Source organism: Coenobita brevimanus, chromosome 1 (assembly GCF_032717465.1).
Source record: "Coenobita brevimanus isolate Jiangsu-jjx chromosome 1, ASM3271746v2, whole genome shotgun sequence".
Classification (NCBI taxonomy): domain Eukaryota; kingdom Metazoa; phylum Arthropoda; class Malacostraca; order Decapoda; family Coenobitidae; genus Coenobita; species Coenobita brevimanus.
The window spans coordinates 2,217,965-2,234,451 of NC_136954.1; the positions used below are offsets into that span (position 1 = coordinate 2,217,965).

General features: G+C 41.9%; 1 protein-coding gene across 1 annotated transcript in view; it reads right to left on the reverse strand.

The window, feature by feature from the left end:
• The window catches only part of LOC145411726 (dipeptidase 1-like), a 65,455-nt gene that overhangs the window by 36,524 nt on the left and 12,444 nt on the right, over positions 1-16,487 (reverse strand). Inside the window, exons 3-4 of the mRNA XM_080281740.1 lie at positions 14,716-14,752; positions 3,439-3,454 (exon numbers count right to left, since the gene is read on the reverse strand). Of these exons, the coding sequence (XP_080137866.1) occupies positions 3,439-3,454; positions 14,716-14,752 (53 nt within the window). The remainder of the gene's footprint in view (positions 1-3,438; positions 3,455-14,715; positions 14,753-16,487) is intronic.

The following is a 16,487-nucleotide window of genomic DNA, read 5'->3' on the forward strand; positions in this document are numbered from 1 at the left end:
TTGAGGGAAAAAAAAAAGGGATTATAGAAATGATAAAGCTCAACAACCACCAGTGTCTCCAGCCAGTTATCGTGTGTATCTGCATGCATGTCTGACACTCTCTCTCTCTCTCTCTCTCTCTCTCTCTCTCTCTCTCTCTCTCTCTCTCTCTCTCTCTCTCTCTCTCTCTCTCTCTCTCTCTTACTTAAAGCTGTCCTTCTGCTACAAAGGGAGACCCATGCTATACTCACAAGGTTGGTGCGTTTCTCATTGTCTTTGGTGTCAATGTGTGTGACTGTGCAGACCAATCCTGGATCCGAAAACTCTGCCATAAAGTTAGCATGTTAAATCCGGGTTTACTGGGATTACTGTTTTGGTTGCGCCTCTGTTGTCTACGCTCGTCTTTCGCCAGGTTCTAAGCTTCATCGAAATGAATGGTTTCTTTGCTAAAGAGGGCTCACCATTGTTTTCTGTCCGATGCATTGGTTTCAAGATCTTTTGGTGTGATGTTCCACTTCTTCAGAGTTGTCCTTATATGATCTTTATATCTCTTCTACTGTTCCCCTGAGTTGCAACGTGCCACAGGGAGTTGGCCATACAGAACCTGGCGGGGGAGGATGTGCTCAGGCATGCAGAACACGTGTCTGACCCATCTCAATTGCTTTTTAGCCAGCTTGGTTTTTATGCTGGTTCACTTCGCCTGCTGGAGAATTTGTGAGTGAGGGACTCTATCCTCCCACGTGAGTCCTAGGATGTACTGTATGCATTTTTTATTGCTGGTCGTAGCTAAGGGTAACAGTTATCTACCATTTGTTGTATTGACTATGAGTATTGTCTACTAAGGGAAAAGTAGCAATGTTTCGATCAGTATATTCTTAAAATACCACTTGACTATGTCGATATGTCAAGAATATATCAATTTATCATAAAATTCAGCTGCCCTCCATTTCAGTAACAGCCTGTAGATAGTTGGCATAATAACACACAAGAATCATCTGCGCCTTTGCGAAACGTTGACCAATCAGGAACTGGGTTACTTCTCGGTATACAGCAAAGTAACCAATAACCTTAAAGCATACTGTGACGTCATAAAGTGTGGTAGCTTATAAGCACCGTCTCTCGCTCTGCAGCTGCCTTATTCTGTGGTCTGCGTCTGAGGGAGCAACATCGTTGTTCAGAGAGCGAACTCGCTGTCGCACTACCACCTTTTTAAAGGAGAGGTCCCTGGCAGAAGCTGGTATACATTTAAACTTTCTCAAGGGGGGAAGTCACTGCCAGATCATAGCAGCCATACAAAATATTGATGTTGTCTCCGCGCACGTCGTCGTAACCGCATAACGAGCACTAAATGCTTGTCAACAACGTCTCTCAACTAACAACCGCACCCTGTTCACACATACCACTGCTTCCAGCCGCTCTTAAAACAGATGGATTCTGGAAACAAACAAGTCAGTAAACGATAAACATTGGTACTCACAATAACCACTACATTCCAGCTACAGTTAAAGCATTGCGCTGCATCTGCAATACCGTGGTATTTTTTTTTAGCACAACCCTGCAACCTGTTTTACTCGGTTTACAAATAAACAGAAGAAAAATTTCCTGGAAGCACTAACGCCTATCTTAGAGTCTTCCTTACTTCCACTCTGCACTGGTGGTACCGTAACTAATGAAAGTCTAGCCCTCGGCCGGTCCCGAAGGCTTGCCCAGTAGAAGCCCGAGTCCTGAACCCATTTCACGAGGAAGCCCCATTATAGGGTATTTGTACGAAGCACCAGAGCGAACATTTTCCTTGGACAGACACACGAAACCCCGGCCGCCTCCTTGAACATCAGTAATCACCCCGTTAAAGGGAGGGAACCCACAGTACGTCTGAGCTGGGGTTTTGTTCAGGAAGGTCCAGGGTAAGCGGCCAAGTATAGTGTTCTTGCTGAGTTAGGAACTGAGAGCTTGAAGCTTTTCCTACTACTGCCAAAACCACAAATGCAAGTAATTTTCCAGTTTTTCACAAAGTTTTGTCTTTCCACTATTTTCTGTCCATCTGTCTATCTAGCTGGCTAGCTAGCTAGCTATCTGTTTATCCTTTTACCTAGTTATTTCTTTAGCTTTTATCGATCTCTTTAGTCAGCTGTCTGCCTGCCTATCCGTCAATCCGTATCTCTTCAACTGTTTTCCTTTCTGATCTACTATTTGTAATTTTCACAACACAGCCTGCATCTATCCTTCTATCACCTTCTCCCTTCACTTACCACCTTCTCCCACCATTGTCTCACCCCAGACACCTAAACCTACCGCCACCATGCCCAGAGTTCAGCTCAAATACGATCATGGTAAACCACCTTCTGATTCTGGATTTATCATCTTCTCTGTAACAAACGTTTCCTATGTAAGGCTCTTTTTCCTAGATAAAGGGCTTATCATGATCCTGAAAGACGATGACGCCGTGACACAGTTCTATTCTGAAAACATTGTACGAACTCTGAAGGCAAAGGGATTTACGGTAATAAAATCAAAGGAGCACAGATCAAAATCAACCATAGTATGCAAACGACTGGACAACTCCCTTCTCGCCCTTACTGAGGAGGAACTTATGGATGATATCAAAGCGAAGAATAAGACATCCATCTGCTCACTGAAGAAACTACGGAAATTCAAAATGATAATGATCCAGACCGCCTCCCCTGACCACGCCACTTCCCTCCAAGCTCAAGGTATCAGATGCAGAAACCTAATCATCCTCCCAACCGACATTGATTTCACGAAGTATCTCAACATCAGGCAGTGTTATAAGTGCTATTTATTTGACCACCTGTCCAGAGACTGCAAAAATCAGACACCATGCTAGAGATGCGGTGAAAAGAGACACAGACACAATCAGTGCTCTCCTGAAATACTAAAATGGCTGAACTGTGATGGCAAACACGCAGCCGTCAGCAACAGGTGCCCAACCAGAACACTTGTAATTATCCAGATCATTTTGATATTTATATGATTATTTGAAAGCTTTGTAAATTACGTCATAATGATAGAAATTTCTCTTATCCAGGGATTCATGGCATTTGTTATTGTCATATATAGATAGATAGATAGATATACTGTATATATATATATATATATATATATATATATATATGTGTGTGTGTGTGTGTGTGTGTGTGTGTGTGTGTGTATGTGTGTGTGTGATCTGTTTTTTAGTTTTAAGATGACGTTCTCTATGAGTTGGTTTTATGGAACATTGTGGATGCCATTTTTTTATTATACTAGTTATACGTTCCTCATGGATCACCCAGACTTTATTGTATTGATATAGTTGACACTTTGGTTTCAGACATAAATAAGCTGCATGTAACTTATAGCTTTACAACCATATTAACTGGAGATTTTAAGAGTGGAACGGGCACATTAGACTACCTCTCGTCGGAAAATGACTCGGCTTCCTTTAAGTCACTGATATTAAACGAAGATGATCATATTCCTAAATAGTATATTGATATGAAGGGTATTCCGCAGATATAACAAGATAAGACAGTTATAATGATGGAAAGAGGCTTATATAATTATGCCCGTGTCTAGACCTGATAACTGTAAAAGGAAGAATGGATACGAACACCTGAGTGGTGCACGTAATGGCGATGATGTCAGCCTTATTACGTTGTCTCTTCTGTTATTTTTGCAGGCACTACTCACTTTCCGGGAGAGAACTTTGATACGTCACTATCTGATAAGCCTTATGCATTGAAGGTCACTGTTGTTATAAGGTCGCCAAATGATAGGGAAAAAATATGAAAAATAACTGTAACGAGGAGTAAAGCAGAAAGTATGTTAAATTAATAGATAACAGAAATGGATAAACACTTCAACGTATTTGATACATACAATTTAGCTCTTAAATGACAAACTAGATAATCTGAATGACTGTAGGCAATCAGGTACTGATTATGTGACTAATGTTTAACGACATATTTTCACAGACCCACTAAATTCACAACTGTGTATAAAGAAGGATCATATAACTCAGCTGGAACGATCGTAAAGGAGAGCAAACCTTGGTTTATTGGAGACTGTACGGTGTCTAGAAATTAAAAAAAAAAAAACAATAGGTTGAAGTTTAAACATTTAAAATCAAAAGCAGTAAACTGTAAAATGCCACAAAAATAAATGTATTATTAAGACAACAAAATAACAGTATGGCGATCCACAAGAAGTTGAGGTTATTAAAGAGTCAAAATTTTACAGACTACTTCCATCTTTAATAGCTGTGAGAGAGTTAAAAATATGGAGCATGATATTCCCTTTGCTATTTACATCACATTTCAAGGATTTGGGTACTATATCCTTCTTACTCTAACTTGGCCTAAAAGTGACATCTCCCCCTCTTTAATGTTGAGTTGAAGCAATAAATTATCGCTGAAGTTTGACATTAGTCACGGAATAAGTGTTATGAAAAGGATACAGAGCCGTAGTGTTGTCTTTTTCTGCTATGGAGCTGTGTGATATAAGCCGCAAAAGGACGACAATCTGGGCCAAGTTAAGATAAATGGGGTATAGTGATGATAATGTCAACAAATAAGGCTTACAAGCATAATGAAGAAAATGTAAACGATAATGAAAACGAACTGAGTATTGATAGTATAATAATCAGGCAAAAAATTAAAAAAAAATAAAATAAAACTGTGTAGATAATATTTTAACAGAATTCTTTAAAAATAATCTAATTGACATAATTCGAAAACTAATATAACTTCAATGTGATTCGTAATACAGGTATAATTCCAAGAGACTGGCAATTGTTGTGATCAGATCTCTTTATGATTATAGGGATAGCTCTGACGTAGATAATTATGTAGGGATAACTCTACTCAGCTGTCTTGGAAAGCTCTTTACATCCGTATTTAATTCTACAGGAAATTGTACGGTTATCTGAATTATTATTAAGTAACGGAGGACGAACAGATAAGTTTCACGAAGTACAGTACCTTGGATCATATATTTACATCACACATATTGGTCTATTACTACTTAAAGAATAGAAAATATTTTGTGCCTATACTGATTGCAGGAAAATTGTATATATGGTCCAGGGTACTAAATCGTAATAATAATGGAAAGATTTTCGGCTGTTTCTTTTATATAACTAAATCTTCTGTAATACTAAATAACGTACTGTCAGATTTTTTTGCTTGTAATACTGGTGTGCAACGAGGCGAGGCTTTATCCCCATTACTGTTTGTTGTATTTTTTGATGGTTTTTAAGGAACTATTAAGTAGGAAATATTCGGGGCCTAAAATTTTTGTTCCGGATGATACAACAGTATTAGGTGGTGAGACGAAACTGAATTCAAAACTGTGTTATTTGCTGTATGCTGATGATGCATGTTATTGCTGAATCAGACGGCGAACTTCAAAGTGTGCTGAACACTGTATATGAATTTTGTAACTTATCGTCGTTTTACTTCGATGCACATATAATCAGAATTATTGTAATCTCCAGAGGTACGGTCAAAGACACAAATATCTTCCTGAAGTTTGACGAACAGATAGCGGAAATGTCGAACCAACTGAGATAGGCATTATTTGAGGCAGGATTTTCGTGTTTTATCAGTTGTCAATTTCTTCAGGCAGAAATGGGAATATATTTGTTTCTGTGACTGTACTGTTAAGATTTGGGTTCTGTGATACTGATGTACCTTGATACTACTATTGGTTATAATGGTGTATCTTATTATGCAAAAAGTAAATACATCTATGTTAAAAGATCAGCTTATAGTCTGCTGAACAATACTCGTATACTAACTTAAATATACACCATCTGGACATCTGTGGAGAAATGTACGAGAAAATATTATTACCTGTATTTCTGTGTAGCAATGATCTTTACAAATATATATGAATATATATATATACATACGTATTCATCGTTCTTGCTTAAGACGAAACGTCTGTTGGACCATAATGGCATGCATCACGTCTTTAATGCCTAAGGTGGTGCAAACAAAGTAGGGTTTTAAATGCAGTTAAGCTAGGAACAAATTGCTTACATAACCAGAGTTGGAACAAATACGTGCACAAACAGTACAATACGTTTAAGTTACATACTTATGACATGGGAAATAAATTTCATAACTATTTGAGGTATTTTCCCATGTATACTAATGTCATAAAGTTTTTGAAATGTTTAATGAGAAAAATAGTCATACACTGTTAAAGTTGTCCAAGTTTGTAACCATATAGTGAATTACTTTGAGATGCAGCAATAAATGTGATTTTGCTAATAATTCTGCTTTCTGCAGATTATCATTTGTTAAATATTACTGCACTCTTTATACCCAAGCGATGGTCACTTGAGTATAAATAAACTTGTCAAATTAAACACCACGACAAACCCACAGATCAACCAAACGACAACACACTACACCACCCAGCCTCCTAGCCTACTATGCACATATGCCAAGGAAGGCCGCACACAAACATTCCCTCTACAATCTGCCACACCTGGTCACCCATGAACCAACAAGAGTAGCCCCAGTCAAGACCATGGTGCCACCTGTCCATACGGTGGTCGAGGGTGACAAGAATGATGTAACCACTTGTAAACCAGTAGTATATATGTAAGTGTGTTCTAAGTAAGGTGTATGTGACCTAGTTCCCTTACCTAAGGTTTGGTCTAGTTCAGATTCTGCCTACACAGTCTTTTTCTAGAGAGAGAGATAGGAGCAGGCCATTATCCCCCCCCCCTCTCTCTCTCTCTCTCTCTCTCTCTCTCTCTCTCTCTCTCTCTCTCTCTCTCTCTCCACTGCACTGTTGCATCTTTATCTCTTTTCTGTCATTTCTTCAGTGCTACTTTAGTGGCCACTGCTCTTCTAAACTGTCTACATGCATCCGTTTTCCATTAAGGTGGGCGCTTAACACCTGTATAGCAACAAATTTAAACCCTTTTTGATTAAGCTCGCCGATGAAAGAGAACTATGACACCTAGTTCATTATGTCTGCAACAGGTCATCTCTGAACCTGTCTTCCTTTGTCTGTATTTCCTTCAACCTATAACCTCCATTTTTAGGGCCCGGACACACTTGCCCCCGAACATGTGATCGACAAGACGAAACGAAGCACCGAGTTAGAGCTGCTTCAGTATTTCAGTCTGAACGTTGGACGGATCCCTGAGCCTCGTCTCCTCTTGACGATCACATGTTCGAGGACAAGTGTGCCCAGGCCCTTAAGCACATTTTTTTTTTTTTTTATGCGAGGAAGAAGGAACCAAAGGCCATGAGCCCTCAGTAACAGTTCCCTCCAAGAGAAAAATGAAATACAATAGAGAGCCAAATTCAAGATCCGATCATTTTGAGATGCCTGGACACACTGCGTTTGAAAGACTGGAGATCATAGGCAGCAGGAAATACAGACAGAGGGAGACAGTTCCAGAGCTGACCTGTTGCATAAATGAAAGACTGGGAGTAACGGTTAACTCTTGCATTAGAGAGTTGGACAGAAAAAGGATGAGAGTTTGCTGCTAGACGGGTGCTACGCGCCCGTCGTAGAGGTGGAGGAATGCAAGCAGACAGTTCAGAGGAGCAGTGACCATTAAAGTAGCAATAGAAAAGAGATAAAGATGCAACAGTGCGGCAAAAAGACAGAGGTTGAAGGGAGTCAGTAAGAGGAGGAGAGTTAATAAGACGAAAAGCCTTTGACTCCACCCTATTGAGAAGAGCTGTATGTGGGGAGCCTCCCCACACTTGAGAGTTGTACTCCACACAGGGGCGGATAAAACCCCTGTATAGAGTCAACAATTGTGCAGGGGTAAAGAAAGAGCGGAGTCGGCTTAGCACACCCAATCTCTTGGGAGCAGATTTTACAAGAGATGTAATATGATCTTTCCAAGATAAGTCCCGAGTAAATGAAACCCCAGGCATGTTCAAGGATGATGCAGGATTAAGCTGAATATTATTAAACATTAGTGGGTATACCTGTGGAAGATTTTGTCGGGTTGATAGGTGTAAGAACTGAGTCTTAGATGCATTAACAACAACAAGATTATTTTTACCCCAGTCAGAGATACGAGCCAAGTCAGACATTAGGTGTGCCATATCCTCATCCCTTGTTTCTTGAAGTAACTGTTGAGATGGGCGTTGCGGGAACCGAATGGAAAGGTGAAGGGTGGAGTCATCAGCGTATGAGTGGATAGGGTTAGATGTACAGCTTAGAAGATCATTGATGAATAAAAGGAAGAGAGTTGGTGATAGGACAGAGCCCTGAGGAACACCACTGTTGATAGATCTAGGAGAAGAACAATGGCCGTCTACAACAGCAGCTATAGAACGACCAGAAAGGAAGCCAGCGATGAAGGCACAGATAGAAGGATAGAAACCGTAAGAGGGCAGTTTGGAAATTAAAGATTTATGCCAGACTCGATCGAAAGCCTTTGAGATGTCAAGTGCAATGGCAAAGCTTTCGCCAAAGTCCCGAAAGGAGGATGACCAGGTAGGTAAGAAGATCGCCAGTGGTGCGTCCCTGATGGAACCCATACTGACGATCGGAAAGAAGGTTGTGATAGGAAAGATGCCTTAAAATTTTTCTATTGAGAATTGACTCGAAAACTTTTGAAATACAGGACGTTAAAGCAATTGGACGATAGTTGGAGGGTTGGGAGTGGTCACCCTTCTTTGGGACTGGCTGAATGAGAGTAAACTTCCAGCAAGAAGGAAAGGTACAAGTTGACAGACATACGCGAAAGAGTTTGCCTAGGCAGGGTGCAAGCACAGAAGCACAGTTCTTGAGAACAACAGGAGGGACCCCATCAGGCCCATATGCCTTGTTAGTACTGAGGCCAGTGATGGCAGAAAATAAATCAACTGAAGAAATTTTAATGTCAGCCATGAGGAAGTCAGAGGGGGGAAGTGATGGAGGAACAGCACCGGAATCGTCTAAGGTGGAATTGGAGGAGAAAGTCTGTGCGAAGAGATCTGCTTTATCAGTAGAAGAAATAGCTACAGAACCATCGGAGTAGAAAAGAGGAGGGAAGGATGATGAGGTAAAGTTGTTAGAAAGATTTCTGGCAAGGTGCCAGAAGGAGCAGGAAGAATTCGAGTTGGAGAGTTGAGAGCATTTAGTATGGATGAAATTATTTTTAGTAGAGCGAAGAACAGACTTAGCACGATTCCGGGCAGAAACGTAAAGATGATGTGATTCAGGGATGGGTTGGCTCCGGTACCTTTTGTAAACCCTCTCCTTGTTGCGAACAGCATTAGAACAAGCGTGATTAAACCAAGGCTTTCTTGCGTTGGTCAAAGGATATGAGAAAGGAATGTATGCTTCCATGCCCGAGAGAATAACCTCCGTAATGCGCAAGGCACACTCAGATGGCTCCTGGCCATGGAAGCAATAATCATTCCAGGGAAAATCAAAGAAGTACTGCCTGAGGGCCTCCCAGTCCACGGCTCCAAATGCCACAGACGACGTTTCCCTGGAGGGTCCACAGGCCGTACTGGAGTGATAGGACAGGTTAAGGTAATAAGGTTGTGATCGGAGGAGCCCAACGGAGAGAAAAGATTAACAGAGTAAGCAGAAGGATTAGTTGTGAGGAAGAGGTCAAGTATGTTGGAGCTCTCTCCAAGGCGGTCAGGGATACGGGTAGGGTGCTGTACAAGCTGCTCTAGGTCATTAAGGATAGAAAAGATGTAGGCTTGTTCACCAGGTGGATCCGTGAAAGGAGAGGAGAGCCAAAGGTGGTGGTGAACATTGAAATCTCCAAGAATGGAGATTTCAGAGAAAGGAGAAATGGATAGAATGTGTTCCATCGTAGAAGTAAGATAGTCGAAGAATTTTTGATAGTCAGTAGAATTAAGGGATAAGTAAACAGCACAGATATATTTAGTCAGAGAATGACAGGAAAGCCGAAGCCAGAGTGTGGAGAATTCAGAAGAATCAAGTTCAGGAACACGAGAGCAAGATAAGTCGTTGCGTATATATACACAACAGCCACCTTTGGCTTTGAAATGAGTATAGAGAAAGTAGGAGGATACAGAAAAGGGTTTGCTGTCAGTTGCCTCAGACAGCTGAGTCTCCGTTAGAAAAAGAAGGTGAGGTTTAGAGGAGGAGAGGTGGTGCTCAACAGAGCGAAAGTTAGAGGAAAGGCCGCGAATGTTGCAGAAATGAAGAAGAAGAGAGTCAGACAGTGGTTCCAGGCACCTCGAGTCGTCACCGGGAGAGGGGCGGATGGCGGGGGCATTTATGGTCCCCCCCCCCTGGGGACTCCGAGGCTTGATGAGACGACGCCATTTTTGGTGAATTTTGAATAGGAAGTGTAGTGTGTACTGTGCATGTAGTTTGGTGCAGATGGTTAGAGAAATTTGTACTGGAGAGCTTGCTGGCCTACTCTCTGTGTCACTGAGACACTGAAAAAGTTCAGCAAAGGGGGATGGTCAGGAACTAGTCCTGAGGGCTGATGAAACGGGAGCTCCAGCACTCCCTGTCATCAGTTTTCCATCCACCTCGGGAGTACTGCCCTGCTCGACTGGTGCTACAGTCTACTCCTCCTAATGTACCCAAGCATCTGGAAATAAACGGATCAGGAATTTGGCTTTCTTTTCTTGATTTTTCTCTTGGTGGGGTCAATTTTGCTGGCTTGTAGCTTTTGATTCCTTCTTTCTTACATAAAAAGCTATTGATGTAAAGATCAGTCACACTCTTACTCCTCAGTCCAACTAAAACGAATCTGCAATGCCTGACGTCGAGGCAGGTCAGTTTTGTCGGAGTGTGTGTGTGTGTAGACAGTATATACATTACACACACACACACACGCATATATATAGATAGATAGATAATATATATATATATCTATATCTATATCTATCTATCTATCTGTACTGTATATACAGTATATATATATATATATATATATATATATATATATATATATATATATATATATATATATATATATATATATATATATATTAGTAACAGAACGGAGGAAGGAAAACAAATGAATAAAAAAAATAATCCATACACCAGATTACTGGTGTCCTCTGTTCATAGAATATCTGTAACAGTTAGACTTGAACAGCTGTGGGTTGAAATTTGGAGGAAAACAACGCTGGGGAAGCGAGTTCCAGAGAGATGCAGTTCGGGGAATGAAAGAATTCTGATAGGCAGAAGTTCTGCAACATGGCTGAGTGACATTCCAGTCATGAGCGCTACCAAATGCCCGTGTAGCACGAGGGAAGGCATGGAGAGGTGGCACCATGGACGCAACTTCGACTGAGCATTTGCCATAAAAATATCTGTAAAATAATGCAAGGGAGGCAACATTCCTTCTTACTTGTAGGGGAGGTAGTTTATATGTAATGGCAGGGTTGTTAATAACTCTAACAGCTTTGTTCTGAATTTTGTCTAGTTGTTTTAATGCAACCTCTCCACATCCATTCCACAAGACTGAGCAATATTCAAGCTGAGAGCGCACATGACTCTTATAAATAATAACTAACTGCTCATCAACTATACGGTATATATATATATATATATATATATATATATATATATATATATATATATATATATATATATATATATATATATTATGTATACACACACACACACACACACACACACTAGCATGGAATTACTGCGTTTTTTTTTTTAATTCACTTTCTCCTAGAACCATATGATTATTACAGAGGACTGGGCAGACTGCTGGATTAGTGGGGTTGGGCTAATGAAAGAGGTGGGTGGGTGGAGTGGGTGGCCAGGGTTGAGTGGATGATTGGGTGTGGTGGGACAAGGTAGGTTGATAATTTAGCGTGATGGGACAGGGTTAGGGGGATGGTTTAATGTGGTGGGGCAGGGTTAGGGGGATGGTTAGGTGTGGTGAGGCAGGGTTAGGGGGATGGTTTATTGTGGTGAGGCAGTGTAGGGTAGTGTGGGAGGGTGAGTAGGTGAACAGGATGGGTGGGTGAGCAGGATGGGTGGGTAAGTGGGTGGGCAGGTGGGTCGACAGGGTGGGTGGGTGGGTAGTGGGAAAATAGGTCCGTGGGGAGGTGGGTGGGCGGGTTAGTGGGCTGGTCGGGCAAGATGGATGAGTAGTTAGTGGGAAAATGGGTCCATAGGGCGAATTGGTCCATGGGAGGAATAGGACCATGAGGAATATATCAAATGTTAAATACGTAATGAAGAAATATAGGTCCAATGGTTAAAATGAGGCCCACGGGGATGGCATCTACCACAGGCAAATGGCCACCTCAGTGTCCTAGGCAAGTTTATCTATTGAATAATTCAGTAGTACGACGGATTTCCTATGTCTACTAAGAAGAAAGAAGAGAGTATGAAGTGAAATTAAATATGCCACGTGAGAACATTAGCTCCTCGACACTGAATCCAATTATAACTACAGGCTTTACCCTTGTATGCTGTACAATACGTCTACAAGCAAGAAAAATACAGGATGAGTCGAGTCATGTTAATATGAAACGAGGTGAGTGAAGGAAGTGGCAGCGGAGGGGGGTAAGAGTTGTGAGATTAATGGCCATACTTGAAGACAGTTTGTAAAGTGGTTCATGGCTGAGTGGCTTGGCTGAGTGGAGGCGGGTCAGGTCCACAGGCCAGACGTAGAGCCATATATTTAGTGCCTGGGAGGCCTCGCAGTAGACCTGGACAAGAATCGATAAGATCAGGACTGACGGTTTCGATTCACAATGTCAGTGGAATCGCTGTAATCAGTTCCGGTACCGATTTCCCGGAGTAAAGAAAAGTTTATGTGAGACAGAACATCTCAGTGAATCCCCTCCCTGATTGTATATAGCTTAACTGTGTTGTACTGTGAGAGAGCATAGGAAGTAAATGTAATATATAGAGCATAATTCTTGGTTATTATATACAGCTTCACAGCTGACAGACTGTTATCATAATATTTAGGATTTCGGAATCTGTTTTGTCCAGCTTTGTACGAGGAAGAGAGCATCGACTCCTACTTGCAGTTCCAGTCGCACCTCTGTGTCGGGTTGTCAGCTACATTTCGTTTGGGACTAACTTTCCACATCTCAACACTGAAGTCGATTCTCTCTCTCTCTCTCTCTCTCTCTCTCTCTCTCTCTCTCTCTCTCTCTCTCTCTCTCTCTCTCTCTCTCTCTCTCTCTCTCTCTCTCTCTCTCTCTCTCTCTCTCATTTGTTATATGGGGACTGCTTACCACGCTCGAGAACCGATTTTCTAGGCGGCTTATCAGGATCACATGAGTCAAGTCTAGGATCGATTCTCACTCAGCCCTACATAATAGCACCTCTGCCTTGGCGATAGTTTTATATACTGCACTCTTTTTTTTTTAAGTTATACATATCTAACCTCCACATATTCTCTTTTCGATAAGCTAGAAGAGGCTTTTAAGTAGAGGGTGCAACATGATTCGCCTTGGAAGGAGTACGAACCCTCCTAAGCCAATAAGGATACCTAGCGAGTAAGCAAGACTCAACAGAAGTAGGGTAGTAGAGGGATACTAGAACAATGAAGGTCCCACTTGTATACGAAGCTAATTCTTTCGACATATGGACGTATTATTAGATTTTTCATACCATCCGGCAAATTAATTCACCTTTCATGAAACAGCTGAGACTGGAAATGTTAAGCTGATCATGACCCAAGACATTTTTGGATAAGATTTTGCATATATAAAAACTGTCTATGAAAATAAGATTCCAGCCACTGTTTTTCTTTCTTTAATTTTCCAGGTTAAACATCTTTCAAGAGGCTGAAATTTAACTCACGATCTGACCCAATTATTCTACTTCATACAGCAGCTACAAGAGCTAAATAATAATGGCTTTAATGAGGAACACAAGGCAAAGGACGACTCTGGTAGCCACATCTCTGCAATACTCAAAAGGGGAAAATAAATTGTTTACTGGGCAAGCACTTCTATGACACCCTTCTGGCTCACTGATCGTTCCAGCATAGATAACTGTCCATTGGTCTTCCCTGTCCCTCTGTGTCATATTTAAGGCGAGACACAGGCACTCGGTCGACTAGATGCATACCACTTACACCTCCGACACACAACCCAGTACAATGCCTTTCATTTAGTGTCATAATTACAGTTCTTCAGGCACGACGCAGGTACAGTACGCGGTTGACTACTTATGACACGCGGTAGACTACTTATGACACGCGATAGACTACTTATGACACGCGGTAGACTACTTATGACACGCGATAGACTACTTATGACACGCGGTAGACCACTTATGACACGCGGTAGACTACTTATGACACGCGGTAGGCCACTTATGACACGCGGTCGACTACTTATGACACGCAGTAAACTACTTATGACACAATGGCATTCCGGCTCGTACTATGGCTGAATATCAGTCAGTACAAATAAGCTTTCTCTTTGAAGGACTGAAGTGTTGCAAGGTGAAGAAAAGAAAGGATGGCTTATGGCACGAACTGCAGAACTGTAATCTTCCTGTCCTTCTGCCCCGTGTTTGAGTTTGGTGGACGTGCAGGTGAGGGTTTGCTGAAGAGTGCCGGTGATGTGATATGAAGGGATAGATGGACAAATGGTAGGGTCCGTGAAGAATGTGGTGGAGAGGCTGAAGGTGCGGGGAAAATATAAAGAAACACTATGAGACGTTCTGGGGCGAATGGAGGGCAAAAGATCCACTCGAGTGTAAGGCGGTGAGTTGGACAGGAGGAGAGGAAGACTGAGAAAGAGATGGAGAGTTGAAGTGTGTGAGTATGAAGGAGGTGGGTGCCCGATACTTCTGAGGAGGAGTAACGCGCCTGGATGTTCTTTTGTTGAGGTCATTTCTAACAGGGTGCTGCGTCGAGAGAGAGAGAGAGAGAGAGAGAGAGAGAGAGAGAGAGACTAAAACATCTAGTCTTCATAGGTTTGGCTGGGGCAGAGAAAGAAAACCAAACGAATAATACTCACCTAAAATCCAGTCACAAAATCTGTCTTACATCGGTGGTAAATCTCTGTGATATTTGGCAACACAATAAGGTTACGAATAATTGAACTTGAGTAGGGCAATGGCTGAAAAATATATATTCTTATACATTCAGATGTGAAGGAGCGTTGTGGTGTGGATGTGGATGTGATAGGAAGCGTTAGGAGGAACACACTGAGGTGATTTGGCCATGTGGAGAGGATGGAGAGTGAGAGACTGACGAGGAGAGTGTATGTGAGTGAGGTGGAGGGGGAGAGAGGGAGAGGGAGGCCAAGGATGAGATGAAGGGATGGAGTGGAGAGGTATATGAAAGAGGGGGGTGTAAGCTGGGATCAGGGCAGTGAAATGGCGAGGGACAGGGCGACGTGGAGGCGATTTGTTTATGGCCACGCCGTATGGGATTAAGGCGTCTGGCAATAGATAGATAGATAGACAGACATTCAGATACGTGTTGTCAAGACCAACAGTACAAATTCCTGAGTTGGGGATCACACAAATAAACTTTATCTTTGGGAGATGTTTCAAGTAAGGGACAGTGAGGAGAAAAGAGGAAGGAAGGAAAGTGTTTAGGTTTTCTCTGCAGAACAATTTTGGTGGTATTGTCATATCTAAGACCAAGCAAAGCAGTGAATGATTGAACTGTTGCACGGGTGGTGAGGTGCAATCCAATTTTGTCTCAACCTAAATCAAACTAGGTACGTCTTGCCCACTGAATCAAAGCATGCCAACACCTTCTTCATGGCGTACAGATTTAGTGCAACGTGTAATTTTCCGAGGTGATTTTCAAAAGGGGTACAGTGTGCGAATGGGGGAGGGGAGGAAGGGAGGGATGACGATATATAAACTGTTCTCATCGTAGTTTATCAAGTGTATCGTAGTCTATTAGGTTAGTTTTGTTCCAAGGAAGGTAATCGACAAATGTACCCAAAGAACGGTAGCACGTCTGAGGAATTTCATGTAGATAAAAAAATAAACAAAGATGAAATGAAACTAGCTCGAAGGATTTATATGTGTCGATGCGCTGCACGGTGATGTTCCTCGATGCTGCTGCTATGGTCCGTGTCTCATCATTATGTCAGTGATTCTCTCTCTCTCTCTCTCTCTCTCTCTCTCTCTCTCTCTCTCTCTCTCTCTCTCTCTCTCTCTCTCTCTTCCACACCAGGACCCAGCTAACCAACCCTGGGAAGAATAAGCAGGAAAATATATGGAGATGGATGTTAGATTGCCAATACGGGGTAGGGAAGCCACAACGCTATCGTTTACGTGGAAAAAGAATATCAATAGAGCAGAAGTATAAATAGCAAGGAAAGCAGAGTGAGAGACGAAGTAAACACAGAGGGTAAGGTATCAGTAAGTCGAGGCAGGGAGAGTGAGCACTGGGTAGGGTGGTGGTGGAGGTGAGGGGTGACAGACTGAGAAAGATGGAGAGGGTATGGCCAGTCGGAGTGAAGGTTAGACTGAAGGCAACTGGTCTTATATTACTAGGAACCATAAAAATAAGAAAGCGTATGGATGAATTCCTTGCAAAATATGAAAGAAGAATCAAAGGATGAATTAAGCGAGGTGAAAACGGCAAG